The sequence below is a fragment of the Pyrus communis genome, chromosome 3 (genome assembly GCF_963583255.1).
Source record: "Pyrus communis chromosome 3, drPyrComm1.1, whole genome shotgun sequence".
Taxonomy (NCBI): domain Eukaryota; kingdom Viridiplantae; phylum Streptophyta; class Magnoliopsida; order Rosales; family Rosaceae; genus Pyrus; species Pyrus communis.
The window spans coordinates 11701633-11723795 of NC_084805.1; the positions used below are offsets into that span (position 1 = coordinate 11701633).

Sequence of the window (22163 nt, forward strand, 5' to 3'; positions counted from 1 at the left end):
CAGCGATCTAGCCATCAAGAAAGATACCATGCTCTTCCTATCGTCGAGAAGTATGATTTTTATTTTTGAATCACTCAATTTTGTTGAATATTGAAGAAGTTATGAACGTTTAAAGTTTACCCAATTTCTGATGAGTTTTCCAGTTTTGCCGTGGAACAGTCACCTTTCAGACTATTTTCCGGCCATCTCCAGCAACCATTGGGCTTCCAAATAGCTATAATCTTGTTCTACATTTTCCTATCTTCATTTTGATATATTATGGGTCGAATTTGGTTAAGAAACGATTGAGTTACAAAGCTTTGAAAATTGCCCAAACTTCTGGCCAAGAGCTTCGGGACACTTAACGGAGTTTTTAACGGAATGACCAAAATAATTGATGGTGGACAATCTCAGGGACCATTTCTATTGATTTTCAATCTTAAGGACCAATGTAATATGTTATGCAAATCTAAGGGACCATTTTGGCTAAAAAGCCTTAATGAAATTCAACCTTTGTGATAAAATGAAAAATCAATCTAAAACGAGGGAGGGAGGTGATTTAAACTTAAAGAGTTCAGAGGAAAACATTTGCTCGGCAATATAACTATATCCATATCTGCATATTTACTCAGATTTTTGTAGATTAACAAAAAAAAAGCATCGAAGTCAATTCACTTTATTGACCTCATTGTAGGTCTGCCACCATATACTTAAATATTACAATACCTAAACCTTATACTAAGAGGCTAGTAGCCATATACCAATTAGGCCAAATATCACTTCTGGTCGCCAAAGTTATGTTTCAATTCAGTCCAAGTAGTTTTGACTGACCCAAACTTGACCTTGTAGTTTACCAAACGATGCAGTTCAAGGAACAAAAATCTCAGAAGCTCCTTCATCATTTGAGTTATGTTCAAGCTCATCTTGGAGTCCCTTTACTTTGCCTCTGCAAGTCCTTCACGAACTCAATCGCTCTTGAGGAGTGAAGCATTGCCTGTCTGAGAATCAAGATAACGAGTAGGTATCAAACAAATTTGTGGTCCATCTAGCACTATTCTTCGATGTTACCGTATATTGTCATTGTGAACCAAAATTGCTGTCAGCCCTAAGTTTAAGGCCAATTACCATAGTGTAGGGAACGAAGGCCCACTGGAGATAGATTCTTTCATTAAGCTTCTTCCTTCTCCTTATCTCTTCCCAAAATCTTTGGATAGAGGCCCTTCATAATGTTTCATCACCGTAATCTCACATCCTGCTGTGATCACACGTAAATTACCAAGGTCATATGTTAATCACCGAATCAAATTAATACAGGTATCAATGACGTAAACAATCCTCAGAAACATACAAGCTTTGAAGCAACAGGAATGCAATCTCACCTGTATTGATGGAAAGCGGATGTGAATACCTAACCTGGACATCGAACTTATGATTGCAAGGTTATGTTAATCACGGAATCAAATTAATACAGGTATCAATGACGTAAACAATCCTCAGAAACATACAAGCTTTGAAGCAACAGGAATGCAATGTCACCTGTATTGATGGAAAACGGATGTGAATACCTAACCTGGACGTCGAACTTATGATTGCAAGGTACACCTTGCTGAGAAATGGAAGGCATGTTAAAATCAGCACAATGTGTAGTCAAATGACAAGAAGCACAAGTCTAGCTATATGTGCAAGTTTCCTCCACAACTCTCAGCGACAGACGCCTATAAGATTAAATCAAGACAACCGTGAGGAAGAATTAGCAGAACACAGGAAAGATTAAAACATGAAAATAGTGGATCATAATACTTAACAGTGAAAACTCTACAAACCACGAGGTGGATGACAAGGAAAATCATAGGTCTGACAATATTAAACAGATTAAAAATGCAGTACATGAATAAATTAGTCGCATCGCTCATGTCAAATACAAAAAAAATACTTCAGTTGGCTAGTGTTTTTTCTTTAGTCTGAAGTTAGCTGTTCTTGGCCATAACTTCTAGCTCATCCCAGGTAGGGTGGCAGCCCTAGTATTTATCAGAGAAAAATGTTATCTGTATGCAGATGCTACTGTCGTAGGAAAACAGATATTGAGAATTATGATTTTGGAAACACATGGACTTTGGGTATAAGAAATTATTATATTCAAATCTACAGTAAGATTTGATTGTTTCCATAAATGCACTACAAAATGTAAACATAACTACTCACCTGAAGGTAAGGAAAGACATCGTTGTAAACTTGTACGAAAAATTTTGAATTCATTGTAAACCTGATAGAACATATAAACTCCAATCAGTTAAAAGTAACTAATTAACGTTCAAAAATATAAAAGCAAGCAAAAACAGGTCACAAACAAACATAGATCTCAATCGGCATCTATATTTAGCTTCTAAGAAGACGAAAACAAACATAGATCTCTTCAATATCTGAGTCAATCTTTACGTTAATATACTCCCAGAGAAGCTCAGAGAAGCTGTATACAGCTTCAATCCAGCTGTCAGAACTTGGATCCGGAGGATGTTGAGATTCCAAAATAGTATTTCGCAGAATGGTGGATAAATTTTGACTTGACCCTGATTTGTAATACAACTCAGCAAAAACATTTAACACCATGCACTTGCTGGATTTGAACTCATCAACCCACCCAGGAGGACTTCCAATCCAAAGTTTGTGGTTCAAAGCAGGATCACTTGGTCCCGAATGATCCTTGTTACTTGGACCTAATAATTCCGGAGGCTTTTCTGCAGGAGGGCCCAAGGAAGCACTTGAAGATACGTCATTTTTCCTGTGTGCAGGAAGCTGCCCGAGTACTCAGTTCTTGAGGCAACTGTTGCAACACTGAGGTATCTGTTTGACTTAAAGATGACGGCATTACATCAGTGTTTCCAAGACCTGATGTAGAAACTTCCACTTGATGGTTCCCTCCCACCACAGCAGAAGGAATTGCTTCTTCTTCTACTATTGTATGCTATATCACATGAGGAGAGATACCAATTGTATAACTATAGAAGTCTAAAACGTGGACATACAATAGACAACTAGAACAAGAGATTCTCAATAACAATATATTTTTTCTGGAATAAAAACATAGGCATCGAAAGAAGGGGCGTAAGAACAAGATAAACCAACTGAGCCTTCATTTAACATTTGCAACAGATGGAAAAAAAACACAGGGATTCTTATATAAAAAAGTTCAAAATCCAACCACAACTTGATTTAGTACTGTCCAAAACAAGGCAGGAATGTTATCTAAACTTAACATTGCATCACAACTACAGCCATATCACCTATTGCTATTATTATCGAAACTGAGCAAACAGCTAGATTGCTTGTAAAATAGAAAGTCAACTTATAGTTAATCTGAAGTCCAACAGAGAAGGTTTCTTTTACGTAATTCTGATGAAAGATACTGGCTGAATATATGAAGCATTGGCAAAATAGAATAGAACTGCAGAAGAAATAGAAAAAGTTGGAAAACAAAATTTACCCTGATTTCTACTGCTGTTTCGTTCTTGGGGACCACATCCTTAACGAGTGGTCTCTCAACCCCCCTCCTTGCACCTAAGTAGAAAAGCCATTATGTATATCAGGACAAGGGAAATATAATGGAGTTTGCAATGAATACAGTTATGGAAAAATAAAAGAAACATTACCATTTACTTGTTCATGTGCTACAGTAGCACTGGAATTTTCTCGTTTATTTTTAGCAACATAATCAACTAACTTCCCACCATAGATTCCATTTAGTTCCGTAAATAATTCTGGAGGAAGACTCTCAATAACTCCCAAATCAAGATGACATAAAGGTGGTGGTTCAGAAACCTGGTCCAGAGAAGGTTCACCACTAGACAGACTATTTAGCACTGGAGTTTGAATACCGAGTGCACAATTAGATATTTAGAATGTCAGGAATAGTTCCCTTTTAAAACAGTTTAACAGACTACCGACATCTTTCCAATCCTTGAACCTCACGCCCCAATTCTCTTCAGCACCAATAGACTTGCAATCCTGCACAAAACCACACGTAAGCAATGATGGTATGGTGGTTAAAACACACAAAAAAAAAAAAATAAATAAATAAATAAATTTGTCTAAAGTTAGAGAGAATATTGGGACAATAATTTCCTTGCTATATAGAATTGTAGTGTGAAACAGTCTTCTATAAATAATTGCCCTTCATAAAGTTTATACTTCCATGTATACAGTATACTTAGCTGTCTCCATAACCATTTTTAATAATTTCCTCTACTTAGAAAACAAAACATCAAGCATAAATTTAACTAAAACCATTGAGATCATGGTCTTCTCATCTCAGAAAAGCTGATTTAAATATTGCAAGTTACTCCTGATAAAGTACAACTGAACCATCTCAGTAGATGAAGAAAGAAAATCAAGACCCAGATAAAAAAATAAATAAATAAACCTTTGAAATCATATGCAACTGTCCACACGTCTGAACATTTTGTTTCTTCAACTTCTGCTCTAAAGTGTGTTCTATACCTGGAAGTTCCTTGATTGGAAGTTGATGTAAATAATCATCCACCTGATGTACTAAAAAACAATGTAAGTGTGTATAGGAAAGAGTATTCCATGAGCTGTCCATATCCCTGTTACAAACTGATAGTCATTTGAAATTCAATACAAAAGCCCAAAAGTTAAAATGAAAAATCACTGTTACAACTTAGGAATAAAAGGTATATAGCATCTAAGTCCTACTTTTCACCAACACAAACAGAAAGAGCTACATAAACATAAACATTGAAAGGTTTGTGGCTGATGCGTGTGTGTTTAATACACGGAGATTATAATGACAAGGAGTCTACAGTCTTCCTTATACACATATAAATATAGAAAAGAAAAAGAATATCTACATTTGTGGGAAAATAAATCAAGATGTTATCATCAAATGAGACAAAACAAAACCATCACAGGCATGGGCAAGGGAAAACAACAGGTTTCCACGTCCTATGCATTCAAAATTTCATTTGAATGTTGATGGCTAAAAACAATGGCATACATGAAACATTTGAAGAAAAAAACTCCACGTTGGTTTTAAATATGAAGCAAACAATAACACAAAAGAATAGAAGAAAGAGCACACCTTTTCAGTCCATCTGGCTTAGCAGTTTTAGTGGCAAGGCGAGCCATAAGCATATTGATGGCTATGCCAGCACTTGCAGAGCATCCAGTTGTCTCAAAGATCTCTTTTCTTACAGTTGAAGCTAACACCTCAGGATTTACCCCTTCCATGTCCGGTGACATCTAAAAATGCTTCATCAAAGCTTACTGCCTAAATTCAAGAACTTCAATATTAACACGAAGGCAACTGAAAACTCAATGTACTTTAAGAATTAGCTTCCAAAAGCAAATATACCTGTACTTTATTGCAGTGCTTATGCAAGACGTCGTAGAACTGATCAGCTACCTACAAAACAGATCGAATAGCCTATAAAATCCCAGTCAACAAGGTAAAATACAGCAAACAAATGACAAAATGAGCGTTGTCTCTATAAAAAGTATCTAAGCCAAAACAATGAGAATCTTCCAGAAACATACCTCTTCAGAAGCTTCAAAATCAAATGGAACAATGACAAGGTTTGGACAAATAGCCTTGGCATCTCTAACAAACATCCCAGCCTTCACTCCTGCAAGTTAGAAATAAAACTATTAAAGACAAAATATAACTTCCCAAGACAAAATAAAATGAAAAAATGAAAAACCCTGCTATAAACACTTGTCACCAAAACCAACCATAGTTTCGAGCAGGGTAGTTTGCAGATGAAATTTCAGCAGTTCCCTTTGGAATATCAGAATGGCATACAGCCACAGGCCTATCCTTAAACTCAGGGTGTTTCCTGATGACCACTGACACAAAAAAACCAGTCCTACAAGAGCATATTATCTCTCAGTTATATTCTTAGTTATACAGAAAACTTCATCTCTTCCAAGATATTCATATTGCATATTACTATAAGGTCAATCAACTTTACAACTCTAATTAATCCATCAATAACATCCCTCGGGATTAAATAAAATTATAGGAATCATGTATTTTCAACTTGGCCCTTAAGATACAAGTTAAAACTTAAAAAGGGTTTGGAAAAATAAAAATGACTTTGGTGTTGGAGATGAGAATTTGTAGTACAAGATTTAAGAATGACAGTCGTCTTGATAATAAAGGTATATGCGGCCAATAGTGGAGAAGACGACAGTGATGATTTTCAACAGATAGCATGGCCAGTGAAAGTCAAAATTTAAAACACACAAGGGAGGCCCATCTGGTTAGCAGATAACACAGGGAGACCAGTAATTGCCAGACAAGTATAAGGATATAATAATCAAAATTCAGGTTTAACAGCCTTGGATTTGGAAGGTACCATGTCAATATAATGGCAGCCCTTTGAAAACTCTTCGAAGCATTAAGATTAGGCTCTGTGCTCTTAAACCCTTTAGAGGAACTTGGGAAACGCTTACGATACCAATTTCTCCACATTCCTATGAAGTGCAGCCTTGAGCTCTGCAGTAACCAAAGACACAACATGATAGTAAAACAAAACTGCAAATAAGTTTAACTAGAATAACAAAATAGCATTAGCAGCAAAACTGCAAGTAAGTTTAACTAGTATAACAAAATAGGATTAGGAGCCAAATACTGTTCGTTCACAATTATACAACACCCATTAGAAGTTTAGAACCACATAACAGATATAACTCAACATCAGAAAGTTCTGAAACCGTACAAGCAAATATACAAGTATCATCTCAACCAAAGCCCGAACTGCCCACCATAAGCAAATTCCATGGGTCCCTCCAAAAGATACCTTGTGAAGTTTTAACTGGTAACTATGTCAGGATAATTGGTTTTGAAAATGGCATAAGATCAATATTAGTAGAAAGTATATACCCAACAAGAATCATGGAGTATGCCAACAAGTGTCAGTGGAAAGTATATACCCTTCTCAACAAAAGACATCATAAGAAAAAAAAAGAGGTGAAGGCATTAATAGCTTTTGATGGCACAAACCAAGATTAAAAAATGTGGCACTAGTGAGAGAGAGCACACAATTACTTTCCAGTTCAGTACCTTAAAAAATAGTTTTCCACAAAATTGGGATCCCCAAGAGTTGAATGACTTCTAATAGACCTGACATTTGAAGAGCTTGGGAAGCGGTAGCTGCAATCTGAAGCTGATGTTTGGTGGGTACTACACTGAAGTTCATCTTTTACATTGTCATCCTCTTCTGCGTCCAAAGTAGTCATATCTACAATTTGCACTTCACAATCTTTTTCACTACTTACATATGGCTCCTGACCAGGTTCTCCATTGTCGTTCTCAAACATAATGTTATCAGATTCTCCACTAGTTTGCCCTTCGTGTTCTGTGGATCTGCCCACTTCAGATCCGGTAGTATCTTCCACTATGGCTCCCACCAACGATGTAACCTCACTTTCATATGTTACTAGATTAGCAGCATCCCTCAAAGGATCACCACAGTCTGGGATTACTTTTGGGGAAAAGAAGGCTGACAGCCTTGGCTGGTTGCAAGCAATCTGTTCAAGTTGGTAAGGAACCCCTGGAATCAGAAAATGAAAATCCCTCACAATTAAAATATTAAACTATTGACTAATGAAATATATATAGCTCTTCATGTCACACATTCGAAAACAAAAATAGATGACTGTGAGTAGACATCATCAAAGCCTGATCAATTATACTGAGGGGAAACATGTAAGAAGCTACAACACAAAACATTCCTTCAATCAAATACCCCTCGTCCAATTTCAAACTGCTACTTTTTGTTGCATTTAATATAATTATCCCATGTATCAAGATACTTAGTCAGTACATGGTAGTAACGCTTAGCTGAGCCCTAAATCTCATCAGTTAAAAGAAGACCAAATTAAAACTTTAAGAAAAATAAGACAGAAGAAAAGACAGAAAAAGGCCCATGAACTTACAACTCAAGAGTTTGTTAGCAGCAACTGAATCTAAAATTCAGGAGGGTTTCACCACTGGGAGCCATCCACTAAAAGACCTGTATTAGGATCAGGAGCCGTACATCAAACTTATTGGAGAGTAATTAAATATCGATATTCATGATTTTATTGATCTGAAACTAATTAAAGAAATACAAACCTCAAATTTTTTATTTTGCTGTCAGGGAGATTACTGCAAATGATGTGTGACACGATGTCTAGAAAAATAATTCTCATATTTTCTAGTTCAACATGTAGCCTCGCAGTTCCTGAAACAGATTATCGTCAACAACTCAAGGTCAAAGAAAACCCACATGCAGTAATGAAACAACTCTTCTCCCTATCGTTGCCACAAATCATTGAGGAAAATCAGTAGAAAAGGAAGCTCAAATTATACATTCTCCGCTACTAAGTTGCAACAAATGTTAATGCTATAAATGGAACGTTAATGAACTTGGCGATTCAGTTTTCCTTTTCCATTTTCTTTTTATTTCTTGTACATCACATCCGTTTTCAACAGCCAACCGTGGCAAACAGAAAATCACAAGAAATCAACCAAACCTGATTGGGAGGAACCGTGTACCCGTCTACAAATATCGAAACCCCGCGAAAAATATCTTTTCCGGTATTTGAACCACTGTGTGAAGAAGCTGAAGCTTCCGTACCGAACTGATTATGAAGTTTCCGTTCTTCTCTACCATGTAACTGCACCCAATTTCACAAAGGCCAATCAGAATATAACTCCAAATTACTAACAAGTACACAGGTTCAAAAATTGAATGCAAAATTAAACAAAACTAGTTTTACTGATCTCATCCAATTCCAATTTTTCCAATTCCCCAAGCATTTCTCAACAAAAATTGAAAATTGACGGCAATGAACGAAAGAGGAAGAGAGAAAGTACCTGCTGAAATCGGAGAAGGGAGCTTTTTTGAAGGAGGAGCGAGAGGAGGAGAGAGAATTGGCGCCCCAAGAGGCGCCTAGGGTTTTCTGGTTGGCCGTCGTCCGCTGCTGCTTCTTCTTGGAGTTACTATTCGAAGACTTGGAATTGAAGCTCCGCTTGGAATTGGATCGCTGGCCGGACGAGCCGGCGGAGCGAGACGAATTCAAACCTCATTTCTACGGAGGAAAGAGTGTTGGAGAAGCTGTTGGTGGATTTTAGATTTTATCATTCGAAGCGGCAAAATTAGAAACTGTATTTGTATGTTTGGTGGGAGCCGTCGGTAACCGGTTTTTTTTTTTTTAACGGTGAAGACCCGGCCTGGTTCCCGGCTTTTTTTTTTACTCTTTTTAATTTTTTGGACTTCTTTATTTTTTTTAGGGCCAATAACAATGATACTCTAATTTTCACGTGATTGTGTTTCATGTAAATCTAAATATTACATAGATTTGAAACTATCAACACAAACATGAGTATTGACAAAAGAAAGCAAACACAACATGAGTCCACAAGCGAGAGGCTTGTCTAATTTGAGACCGTTTATGTGGGAGACACTTGCATGTCAATACACATTTTTGATGAAATAAATTTTATTAAAAGCACAATAATTTTTACAAAAAATTCAAGTGCTTGCCAGAAAATACACTTCTTATTTTTGTAAACTATAAGCATTTTGAAGGTTTATGGTTATTTGAAAATACTTTTTCTCCTTATACAAGATTTGTTTGTAGCTCAATTAGTTAAAATTCACCCAAGTTAGAGGTGTTGTGATCAATTCCCTCGTCTTTAAATATCACAAATAATTTTTTTTTTAAAGTAAACAATTGTTTTTAGCGAATTGTACTATGAGGGAAGGGGATATTCCATGTGAGTTGAATCGAAAATCTCTCACTTACAAATGAAGATACCACTATATCGCAGTACTAATTGGTAAAAAGAAAGTAAATAGTTGTTGCAAATTGGGGTGGTCAGGAACGAATTATGACATGCCCCGACACCAATATCCTCGTATACCAGGATGGGCACGTGCTGGGCGACAACCGAGGGTGACGAAGCCATTTCAAACATGCATACTAATAAAATATGTAATTAGCAAGAAATATGTCAATGTAGAAACGTGTTCAGAGTATACAACTTATCAAGAATAATGTGAAAGAACTATTATAAAAAGGTACAAACAAATGAATGGGTCCTACACTGAGAAGACTTGAAGGTACCTATGCAGAAGTGCCCTGACACCGGGATCGAATGCCTCAATTCTAACTCCTAAAGGGGGCGCAAAACAAAGGGTGAGTCGACCAAAGTTTATAATAATAATACTAATAATATGAAAACTATTTCCTTTCTGAACATACTAACAGCCTGTTTTGAAAACACATATAGAGTACTACATAATAGGTTTTCTGAAAAACTTTAGCATGCCATGAAAAACATTCGTAAAACATGTACATGTAAACCAGTGCTCAATAATGGTAATATAGTCGCCCGAAGGCAAATCCATAAAATATCTATAAATCACATTAATGATGCACTCAACTAGGGGTATTATGGTCGCCTGAAGGCATAACCTGTCCATCATCCGAAGGTGAAGCTGTACGACACTAGGTTATGCCAGTAAAGAAACATGGTAGGCCCCATCACCCGAATATGAAGTTGTATGACTCTAGGTTAAGCCAGAGAAGAAACATATACATAACACATCGACACTAACCATGGCTAGTGAAGCTGTTCGACACTAGTTTCGCCAGTGAAGCTGGGGGTATGACATAAATATCCTCAACTGTGTCATATGGCCATAGACGTCTACATACTCGTGTGTGTGTGTATGTGATGTATGATGACCCATTAGATAAGCACCGAAAACATATCTCAAAATCTCGTATTAAATCACTGGAGCTCAAAAGCTCAAAGCCTCATCTCATAAATCCATGATAAATCATTTTCATAAATCCATAGAATTTCATATACAAAAATCCAATAACTCGTAACCTTTCGTAAAGCGTAAATTTGATAAATCATAAATAATGCATAAAACATAAAATCATGAAATCATGCTTTTCATGAATACAAGCCTAATATTTTGTAAAAACATGCAATTTAAGAAGGGGTCCACTCACAAATATTCCATTGTTGGGCAGCTGCTCGAACTAGAGAAGATGGTATCATTTCTAACCGACGCACCTAAACACAAATAGAGACCATTTAATAAAACTCTACTAAAACAATAGAATTTAGGAAAATAGATTGCGGATTCGGATTCGGCATGTCGAGAAACCTAAGAAAAGACCTCGGATTCCCCTACGCGCCAAAATGGTTTGCAAGAAAATTCATCAGCGCCGCCATCCACAATGGTGGAGCACCGTACAGAGGCGCGTGTGCTTCATGTACCAGCCATGACAGCCCTCCACGCACACCCACGTGCGGGCCACGCGCTAATCTTGGAAACTAGGATTACGTCTGGGTCGAGTTGGATGTTGGTTTTGGGTTGGGCCTGGTTTTGGGTTGAGGTTAATAGGTCATGGATTTGGCTCGAAACTCGAATCAGGTTTAGGTCGGGTTATTGAATTGGGTCCGATTATTGGATTGGGCCCAGTTATGGGTTGCTGGTCGAGTTTGACTTGTTTAGGCTCATGGGTCGCCGAATTTTGGAAAAATTGTTGGGAAATTCCCAAGCTCCGTTTAACTTCAAATCTCAACTTAAATTCTCCATTTGAAACCCAAAATGAAGCTAGGAGGGTAGGAATTCGAGTTATACCATTTTGGTTCTTAGTCATGGCCGGAAAGTGGTTGGAAAAAAGTGTACAAGGTCGCGGGTCCATCACCGGAAAGCTAATTTAAGCTCCATGGGTGTTTTCTGCATCCATTTTCCTCTAAACCAAGTACAAGTGTCAAATCCAGGACTAGATTGTCTTTAAAAGAAGCATTTGGATTGTCCTGAGGCTTACCTTAACTGGGATCATGGAGAACTTACCAGATTCCATGGCAACTCGTCAGGAAGAAGAAGTACATAGTGATGTCTAAAGAGATAGTGAGGTTGCAGAAGGGTGAGAAAGGGAGGAACGAGGGTCCACAGATGGTGGTGGTACTCGCTGGAGATGCGGTGGTGAGTGGTGGTGTGCATCTGTGCTTGAAGAGAGGGAGAGAATGATGAGAGTGAGAGTTTGAGATAAGAGAGGTAGAGGAGAAGGTTCTAGAGAGAGAGGAGTCACGAGAGGAGAGAAAAAGGACACCCCAGAAATGAGGAGAAAATCTACCACGTGTCGCCACCCTAATTGTCCATGATGGAGAAATATCTCTAAATGAAAAATTACCAAAATACCCTTATTGTTCTGAATCCTGTAAAATCTTCGTTTTAGCTCCAAATTCAATTTCGCTTGCGTCGACACATCCATAAAACTGAGTACTACAAGGACACACCAAGGAAAATAGCCTTACGCGACACAACACAGGAGTCAACAAAAGTCAACGTTTTTATCCTCGAAGGGCTTTTTTGTAATTTCACGTTTGAAAATGATAAAAACCGAAATATTTGGGGATGTGTCGTTACAAATTAGGCTAATATTTGTGTTTGACTTTTCTTGTCAAGATTGTAAATGTACCACACCTGCTTTAATTAGTTTTTAGGTTACTATGCCATTAAGGCGTGTTGCTGCTAAAAATCTAGTCAAGGAATCGATTCTCTCACTTCAAAGGTTTGCTCATGCATATGCATTTCACATTTAATTTACTGTTGCATTTCGACTAGTGACCTTGTCTTGTCAGAATTGCTTGTTGTTTTCCAGCAAGGTAAGCACACAATTTAAGACAGACTACATAGGCTGACTGACACCTTTTATACGGGATTAAGTTTTTCACCATTGGTCTTTCAGATTGCTTTTACATTTTAAAAGTATCTTTTTGTACTTTGTTTGCAGCAATCAAAGGTTTTGTTTAATAGGGTTGGCGGAATTCATTTCTTTTTGGTTGAGATCAATTAATTTTATATAGAGTCTTTATCTCCATCTCAGATCCCCTAATAGCATCAAGCATTTTTCTGGGTAATGTTCTTCATTAAATATTTATAAAACTTCCATGAAAATACTTGCGTAAATCTTCTTAAAAGCTCATTTGTTTTGGGCTAGAAAGTTTTTGATTTTTAAGAGTGCATTAAAAAGCTTTGACCTTTCTCTTGTGTTTTTCACTTGAAACCCTAGCTGCATAACATTTTCTCATGCATTGAACTTGTGGCAACTCTGCACATGTTTTCTGAGTTAAGGTTTGCTTTGTACATGGTCTAGTATTATAAGTTTCAAATCTTCAAATAGACCTAGTTTGGATTCACATTGGTGTTCTTCTTTCAATTGTTTGACTGGAGAAACTAACTGGTCATTAATCCACATTTCATATCATATACACCACAATATCATTTGCATTGGATGTGTTACTCTCGGTGCCACAAGGAGAAGAGTTCAAGGGTGGAGTTGCCTCATTATGAAGATCGAAAAGGTCTCCATCTCGTGCAAAGTAACATTGCACAAAGGTAAAGCTGCTCCATAGATTAAATCTAGGATTGAGCTTGATGTGGTACTTTGTATGAACCTTATTTGCACTAGTCGATTGGACTATATGGAGTCTTCAGTTTTTTAACCTAGATGTGGGTTTTTTTCCGATAAGAAACTTCTTTTGTTCTTTGTTACTTAAATTTGTCCACATATCTTATTTATTAGCATATGTTACATGCATCCTATGAGTTGTTATTTGATATGTGTTTGTGACAAAGTTTACACCGCATATTATGAGTAAAAAAATGAATTGTTGTTGACTAGGATAACTTGTAGTAAACTAAGTTTGAGTAATAGATTTGTGTTTAGTTAACTAACGAATATGTACTAAGCTAGAGTTCAAGGCTAGTAACAACGAGGCAAAATAGAAGACATTACTAGTCAGGCTACAGATCGCGGCGAGATTACAAGTCAATAAGCCATCAGTTCATTGCGACTTCATGCTGATAGTATATCAAGTCAATGGTGATTACGCTATTTATCATCTGACGATGGGACTCTACCTTACCAAAGCCAAGGCATTACTCAAAGGCTTTAGCAAGTACAAAATTTCAACAGATCCCCAGAAGTGAGAATGGACACGCCGATGCTTTAGCAAAGATCGCGTCAATCGTCGATTATGCATTGTGGTCAACGATTGATAACTCATATATTTCATATATTATACAACCCATTTCTAGTCTCTTTGTGATGTTTTAGAGTTAAAACTAGTTATGTTTTACCCTATTTTGTGTTAGTGTGCAATTTCATGTGCTTTAGGATCAATTTGAAGTCAAAAGAAGTGAAAAAATGCCATTTTTGGAGCCAACCCTTATTCAACTGTGGAAAGAAGTTTGGTGGCCTATTTTGAAGCCCAAATAAAGAATCCAAAGTGAATCTGGCTTATTAGAAGACCAAGTGCATAATGGGAAAGGAATTGGAATCCCTAGCCTAATTTTGAGGAGCCAAATAAAGAAAAACGTTCAAAACCTTAGCTTAATGGTTAGGACCACCTTGCAATCTACTACAGCCTCATTTAACATATAAATACTAAGGTTTCACATCACTTTTACACAAGGGGGGACACTTGGAGCTCTCTCTCTTCTCTTTCTTTGGCCTTTCTTCTAGAAACAAAACCCTATTCCTGTTCACCTTCCGCTACCACCAAAGAAACCGTGCAAACACGCTATTCTTGAAGGAGTTTCATATTAGAATTACTTTAGGGGGTTTCTTTTATGGATATAATTTCACTCATGTTTCTCTTCATATCTATATATTATGTGATCATGTTGTGTAATTAAGTTCATAGCTGGGGATTTTGATGTAGCTTCGCAAAACTACTCTGTTATTAAATTAAAGTTTTCAAATTACCAATCTGTTTTCTTGTTTTATTCATTGATTTTATTATTTAATTTATTTGTTAATCTTAATGTTTGATCACCATTAGGGCTACTTATGAATTATTTGATCAAGGTTATAGTACACATCATGATTAATCTTGGTGGACATGTGAATGAATGAAGAAACTACTATGCAAACATCTTGCCATGTGATTTCTTTGTTTCTTTGAAGTTTTCTTGTTCTTAATGGATTCTTAATTGTCAATCTAAGTTGAACATCACAACTAGGTTGCATATTAGGAGTACTTGATCACAACCACACATCAAATGGATGATCATAAATAAGTAAAACGAACCCTAGTTGCAAATTAGAGAGTTGTATGTATTTTGACTTAATAAACATGGAATTGGCTTGTAATGTGAAATCGATATCCCTAGTTCCATTCCCATTGTTTCTTAATCAACCTATCATTCATCTTTATCTTTTTGCCATTTTTATTTTATTTTAGTTTCCAATTCAAAAATCAAATTCAACTTGTTATTTGCATTGTTTAGTTAGGGTTCACACAAAGTTAGTAATTTGTAAAGGTTTAATCAGTCATTGTGGTTTGACACCCTTACTTATGCTATTATATCATCCTTATATTTGCACATGAAAGAAACACAACAACGATCTGATTCAAGTACCTTGCGACCCCAAGCATTCATCAGCTTAAACCAAAGGTAGTAGCCGCTATCGACACTAAGGAGAACTGGATGGACGAGATCATCGACTACTGCCACTTGACTAGGAAACTTGTCCAAAAAGCCTCGAGGTATAAGGTCATATGTGGAAGACTCTACCTACACTCCTACTCCGGACCTCACACATTATTTGTTACTCCGAAGAAGGCTCTACCAATTCTGAATGACATCTACTCTAGCATATGTGGGAACCATACTGGCAGAAGATCACTCCCATAGAAGGCGTTGACAACTGGATACTTATTGGCCCACCATGTGGTAGAATGTCACTGGTTGCACTAAGATTTGTGACAAATACCAAATGTACGCCCTTATGAAAAGTCAACATGCCGAATAACTTAATACTCTAACATGGGCATGGTTTTTCATGCAATGGGGCATCGATCTCGTTGGACCACTAAAGAAAGCCCAAAAAAATAAGGAATACTTGATAATAACCACATATTACTTCTCTAAGCGGATCGAAGCAGAGCCTTTATACATAATCCTTGGGGCAGTAGTAAAGTCCTTTGTCTGAAAGAACATTATTGGTCATTTCGGTATTCCCCTTATAATACTTACAAGTAACGGGCTACAGTTCACTCGTTTCAAAGTCACAGACACCAATAAGGAATTTGGTTTTCCTCTGCCATCTTACCTTCACCCTACGCTACATGCAAGGTAATGGGTAAGTGGAAGCTTTAAAATAAAAAAAAAAAAAAAAAAAAAAAAAAAAACTTCCTACAATGCTTGAACATAAGGTTGGAGAAAAAGAGCAAATGGCCAAAGGAACTGCCTGGAGTCTTATGAGCATATTGAACAACCACTAGGCAAGCACGGAGCAAATTAGGAAAGCCCCTACAAGATTGTAGGAGTAGAAGGCAAAGGAACTTACAACTTGGAATGTATGGATGGAACTCTGACCACCAAACAATGGAACACCGCCGAGCTCAAACGATACTATGCTAAAATGCCTCCAACTACATGTAGACAAGTCCTTGGAGAACTAATCTCCTTCTCGCCTCACCATGAGCTACTTGTCAAAGTTGATCCCCAATGACAATTATTACATTATATTATCTTTCTTGAACTACATCAGTGATTTGATTCATCTTTTTGGAGATATGTAGGTAGTCATTTTCAGATTTATCACACTCCCTTTGTCAATCTATTTTTCTTCAATTCAACTTGATATAATATTCAGATAAATTTGGATGATTAAATTATTTTGTTTAATTGGAATATTACTACTGGCTATTTATGATTCAAAATCTATTAAACCAACTAGTTATTTATCTAATTTACTAATTTCTTTCAAAGCTTGAATGTATTTCTATTGTTTTGGGAATCGGTCATCAAACTAGTAGTCTATTTATTTTAATATGCAATTTATCTACTTGCTCAGTTGCTATTTTTTTTACTATTAATTTTCTTTATCAATTAATTTTTTTTATCTTCTAATTTTAGTTGCTTAATTTTCTCTAGTGATCTAATTTCTACTTGTTTGGCTTACTATCTATAATATTAAAGAGCTCTTTTATTTCTTACTAGGAAATCTTTGAATATTTACAAATTTTTTTTGAAAATAATCTAATAACTAGTTTAATAAATTATTATGCTTATTATTTTCTAATTATATATTTTCAACTTGACTAATAATAAGATTTATAATAGTATTTGCTTGAGAATTTTCTTAACTATGCAAAATATGGTTATACTTTCTTAATGGAAAATAACAAACTAAACTATATTGGTCTAGCGTAATTTTTCTCTTTTGTTGTTCACTAATTTCTAAATTAAGGTAATCTATCATAAATTAAAGTCTTACCTTTGTTTAAAGTTATTGCTAACTGATTTCTTAGATACTCTCTTTCTTCTTTCTTCTCTCAAATTCTCTAAAGTATTATTACTTGCTGCTAATATATTATGCCAAACTTCTTTATCATTTCTAGTAAATGTGGGGTGTTTAATAACACTAAGAAAAAGCTTTTACTTCTTCACAGTCTTGTTAATTCTCGTATAAATTTATACTAATCTTCTCTTTGAGAATTGTTTGAATATGTACACTTGCTCTTTTGTTGATATACAAAAGATCAAAGGATGTTGAAAAGGATAAAAGTTCACAAAGGATGTTTAAAAGGATAAAAGTTCACAAAGGATGTTTAAAAGGATAAAAGTTTACAAATGATGTAAGAAAAGCTTTGGATGTTTTCTCTATGAGTTGGGGAGTTAGTTTCGTGTAGGTATGTGTGTTGTGATGGAAAGAAAACCCATACGTGTATATACATATTGATGTCAAATTTGACTCTAAAGACTAAATCTCTAAAGAAAATGTCAAATTACAATTGATGATTGATATAGCAATCTGAAATTTTATGTCAAATTTGTACTTCTCTAACCGAATTGTCAAATGTTATTTTATTATTTAAATAGAACTTTTTAATGGTTGAAACTATTAAAAAAAATGTTGAAACAAAATTTTTATTGGTTGAAATGTTAGTGGAATAAGGGACTCACTATTAAAATGAATTAAAAATAAATTTGACATTGATGTCAAAGTTTGACTCCAAATCATAAAGTCTTCAAATACAGTCAGAAAATAACACTTCGATTGAAGAGACTTTGATGTCAAATATGTACAGTGACATTCCACCTAAGAGTTTGACATCTCATTTTGAAGATGCTTTAATCACAAAGCTTTCAAATTTAGTTAGCTGGTTGGATAAACTTTTAATGTCAAACATACACAATGTCAGTTCACCTAAGATCTTGACATCTAAAGAGATGCTCTAATTTGTTATTTGTGTCTGAAAAAGCAATCAACAACTGCGAAAAGAAATCTACACAAGATAGCATTGGTGATTACTAATTGGTAAACCCAAGGATATTTACAGGTGTAAGACATGCCATAAACTAGCCACATTTTCCTCCTGTTTCCACTTTCTTTTCTTTTCCACGATTCCACAATTCCGAAAAAACAAAAACCCTTCTCACACCTACAACTCTTAACTTTCCTCCCTAAACTCTAAAAAGCCACTACCATCCAGAATCCATGTGATTTTTCAATTTCCCTGCTTCCCCCCTTTTCCTCTTCTTCCTGTGTCTTTCTCCTTTTCTCCTTTCTACTCAAAACTTAACATGTCATATCATAGGCCTGTAAAATACCAAAACGAGCACTCTCACTCTCACTAGGCCACCGACCATGTACAAAAGACAAGTTACCAACTAGCTTAACTAGCATAAGCTATACATACTTGTTTCTTTCTAGTTTCGACTAGTCTTCCATTCAATATTTGGTTGATGGAGATGACACATCATAAATGTTGGCCATGGCCGGTGACCAAAAGTCCGCACCGTTGCTGTTCCCCGCATGCGTTGTGTACTCCATTGGGACCAGGCATAGTCCTCGGCTCCTCAGCTCGCTTCTTCTTCCTTCTTGTTTCACCTCTCCACCCTAAACATTTCAAACACGCAAACAAGTGACCAACATGGAAGGGCCACAATTCACAAATGGTCAATGCAATTTTCAATTTTATCTATATTTCATTTTACCCTTGCCATTTACTTCTAGTTCCAATTTTGGTCCAATATTCAATTTTCGTCCAGAGCTTACCCTACCCATGAGTAAATGCTTCGTACTAGCCTCATTAGACCCTACATCTTTCTTGGTATTCGAAGAAATGATTCTCTAAAATGATGAGTTACCATTGATATCGACACATCTGAGGTCACCAAACGTTCAAGAGTTCCTTTATTCAATCCTTATTTGTATAACTCGATATCCGCATGGGATTCATGTGCACGAGTGTCAGTCTTTAGAACACGATTCTTCGAGCGAGATTAGGTACTTGAAATTAAGTTGCAACAGAGTTATGTCAAGTTTTAATGGTTATAGTTGTTGATAGTTAAATTATTATTTAAATATTAACATGTTAATTTTTTTATTAAAATCACATCATATAATTTGTAAATTTAATTAAAAAAATTTAGTCTTCTGACTTAGATCATCTCCAATCGAAGGCTGGTCAAATGACTCATTTTGACCCTCTAGACCTCCAAGAAATTAATATTTTAGTGAACAATGCGAGACCATATTTCTTACCAATTTCAACAAAGGGCCAAAGGCCATAGAACTTGTTCTAACCCTGTCACAAAAAATCATTTCCAATCGAGAGCTAAAAGATCATAGGATAAAACATAATTTATTATTTTAAAACTACAACTTAAATTCAAATCTTTGGGACAAAAGAAGCATGGAGTAGGTATTTAAGTTTTATGTTGTTAGATGTTTTTAAAATGCTGTTTAAATTTTATGTTGTTAAATATTTTATTTTTATGGTGTATAATTTTTATGTTGTTTAATGTTGTTTCATGTTACTTAATGTTATGTAATGTTTATGGTGAATTCTGGTCCAGCTGGCTGGCTCATTTGGGCTGTCCCGTTAGCCATTTGGCCCTTTTTTGTCCAGTTGGACTCATTAGTCCTTTGGCATGGCTCTTGATTGGAGATGATTTTTGAACTATTTTCGACCTTCTGATTATCTGAATCATTCGATTGGAGATGACCTTACCCATTCTAAAATGAGAAAAATTGAAAGAATTATGGCAATTTTGGCAGTCACTCCTTTGACTAAAATTTACCATGACTTGACCAAAGTCAGTGAAGTCACTATCACTGTGGGTCCCACACTAAGACTACCGTCCAAGTACACGTCCGTCAAAAGATGACGTGGAAATACACATAATATAAAATAAAAATGAAAACGTGAAAGTGAGATGTGCGTTTGGTTGGTACTTACATGGACAGGTAAAGGAGGCAGGCGTTGAAGGTAAGGCGAGTACAGCACCTGAACCTGCTCCTGCAGAAATCTGATGTATCCCATCGCTTCGTGAAGCACCGATGCCGTGTCCGTCTGCAGACACTCAATTGTCCAATTTCCCAGAAGAGCGAAAAAAAAAAAAAAAAAATTCAGATTTTTAGGTGAATTTTACAAAAATATGGTTGAAAAAAATGTAACTGGGGTTGGTTGATTTGGGGTTTTGCAATTTCACCTTGCCGTATGGTGAAACGAGCTGCTGCAGCGCTGTGATTCGTTCTCCAAGCTTCTCTTTCCTCTGTAAATTTGCAGAAAATCAGAACCCATGTGTAAAATGACAGAGGGAGTTGTTCTGCTTTGCAGAAACAGAAGAGAGAGAGAGAGAGAGAGAGAGAGCAGAGCATGCAGAGAGTGGGTTTTGAGGGGAGAGAGAGAGAGTGAGAGAGAGAGAGATGTAGATGACTTTTTGGAGTTCTGTTTTTGTTGAAGGGTTGGACCTTTCCGTTGCCGGCCGATGTGGGATTCTCGGATTTCGCCTTTTTAGCGGCTCTCTGGGTTGGAGGAGTAGCTGTGCTGCTGATCGGAGCCGAACCCCTTTGCCTTTTCTGCCAAGAAACAAAAAAAAATAAAAAAAGTCAGAAAATTTGGAAAACAAATTCGAATTAAATTATAAAAAAAAAAAAAAAAAAAGAGGATTAATAACTGACATTGTTGGACTTGGGCAAGGCGTTGATGCTGGCGGTGCCGGTGGAAGAAACGGATGAGGACTCGCTGCATGCAGCGGCCGATTTCTTGGCGGTTTCCAAAAACCCAATTTCCACGCCGTTTCCGTGGGTTTGGTCGTAGTTTCCGAAGCAGAGGATTTTGGGTGGCTTAATCTGGGTGGGATAAGTAGACGGGCGGGTGTAGTTAAAGGTCTGGTCGGAGTCCACGGCAAGGTTCACGACTTCGTCAGCCGGGAAGAGTAGCTGAGAGAAACCGGGGCCCTCTGTTACCGCCAAATGATCCCCCTCGAACCCACCATTTTCCGCCATTTTCATTTCAGCCCCACGGAACCCAAAAGCTTTGAGCTTTTTAGTGAGAGAAAGTTAGAGAGGGAGAGAGTGACAAAGGGGGTTTTAGGAGAAAACAACGGAAGCTTCTTGGTGATAAGAGAGAGGCAGAGAGAGAGGGTGCTCTGTTTTTGTTCTATTGCTTTATGGTTGTGAGTGAGAGTGTCTACACTGTAGAGAGAGAGAGAGAGAGAGAGAGGGGATGGGTGGGCTAAGAGGAAGAGAGGGCAGTTGCTTTGGTTTTCGGGGACTCTTGGTCAAACCCACCGGGCCCGAGAAAACCGTGGTTTCGAGCTCCAACGCGGTGTTGCCTGACCCCAAAACTCTCAAACGTTTCGTCTTTCGTCACCTTTGTCAGAACTTCAGGTCAGAGACTCAGAGAGCATTACAAGCCAATGGACCAGCTTCGCCTATGACTCCCCTCCATATATATACATAACCGATGTCATCTAAGAGAACTTCCAGTGGTGGAAGGCCTCAGGCAACTGCTTATTAAATTTCCTTGTGATTATCTTTAATAAACAGTAATTATTTTTTTGCATCTTTACTTCTAAATTGAATAGTCATGGTAATAGATAATAAAATATTAATAATTTTATTTTATAAAATAATAAAATATAATTTTATTTGTAATTTTAGATAGAATTTTTAATCTGTTTCATTGTGCCACGTGTCATTAAATAAGAAATTACAACCCAAAGTATTTGAGAAAATATAAAATTTGGTGTAAGGTGGAAGAAAATGATAAGATGTTTATAGAAAAATTAAATCATTTTTTTTTTAATTTTGGATTAATATTTTTACATTTTTTTTTATTAATT

At 36.5% G+C, this 22163-nt stretch overlaps 1 protein-coding gene, 1 long non-coding RNA gene and 1 pseudogene across 2 annotated transcripts; all 3 read right to left on the minus strand.

The window, feature by feature from the left end:
* Positions 1-561: 561 nt before the first annotated feature.
* Positions 562-2242, minus strand: LOC137729046 (uncharacterized). Its single transcript, XR_011067959.1, has 3 exons — positions 2182-2242; positions 1105-1694; positions 562-977 (listed from the first exon to the last, which is right to left on the minus strand). It is a non-coding gene; the product is annotated as an uncharacterized lncRNA (long non-coding RNA).
* Positions 2243-2355: 113 nt separating this feature from the next.
* LOC137728170 (DNA repair protein REV1-like) lies at positions 2356-9949 on the minus strand (annotated as a pseudogene).
* An 8391-nt stretch (positions 9950-18340) lies between these two features.
* On the minus strand, positions 18341-21696 carry LOC137730255 (transcription factor bHLH113-like). Its single transcript, XM_068469315.1, has 5 exons — positions 20998-21696; positions 20788-20895; positions 20526-20588; positions 20273-20386; positions 18341-18927 (listed from the first exon to the last, which is right to left on the minus strand). The coding sequence occupies exons 1-5, from the start codon at positions 21328-21330 to the stop codon at positions 18760-18762; spliced, it is 786 nt and encodes a 261-aa protein (XP_068325416.1). The 5' UTR covers positions 21331-21696; the 3' UTR covers positions 18341-18759.
* Between the last annotated feature and the right edge of the window lie 467 nt (positions 21697-22163).

Bases quoted from the DNA above. Each gene is read 5' to 3' on its own strand.
- LOC137730255 (XM_068469315.1), bottom strand. From the start codon at position 21,330: ATGAAAATGGCGGAAAATGGTGGGTTCGAGGGGGATCATTTGGCGGTA. The intron at 20,589-20,787 runs GTCCAACCCTTC...GCAAATTTACAG, and splicing joins CATCGGCCGGCAACGGAAAG to AGGAAAGAGAAGCTTGGAGA. The intron at 20,387-20,525 runs GTGAAATTGCAA...GAGTGTCTGCAG, and splicing joins TCGTTTCACCATACGGCAAG to ACGGACACGGCATCGGTGCT.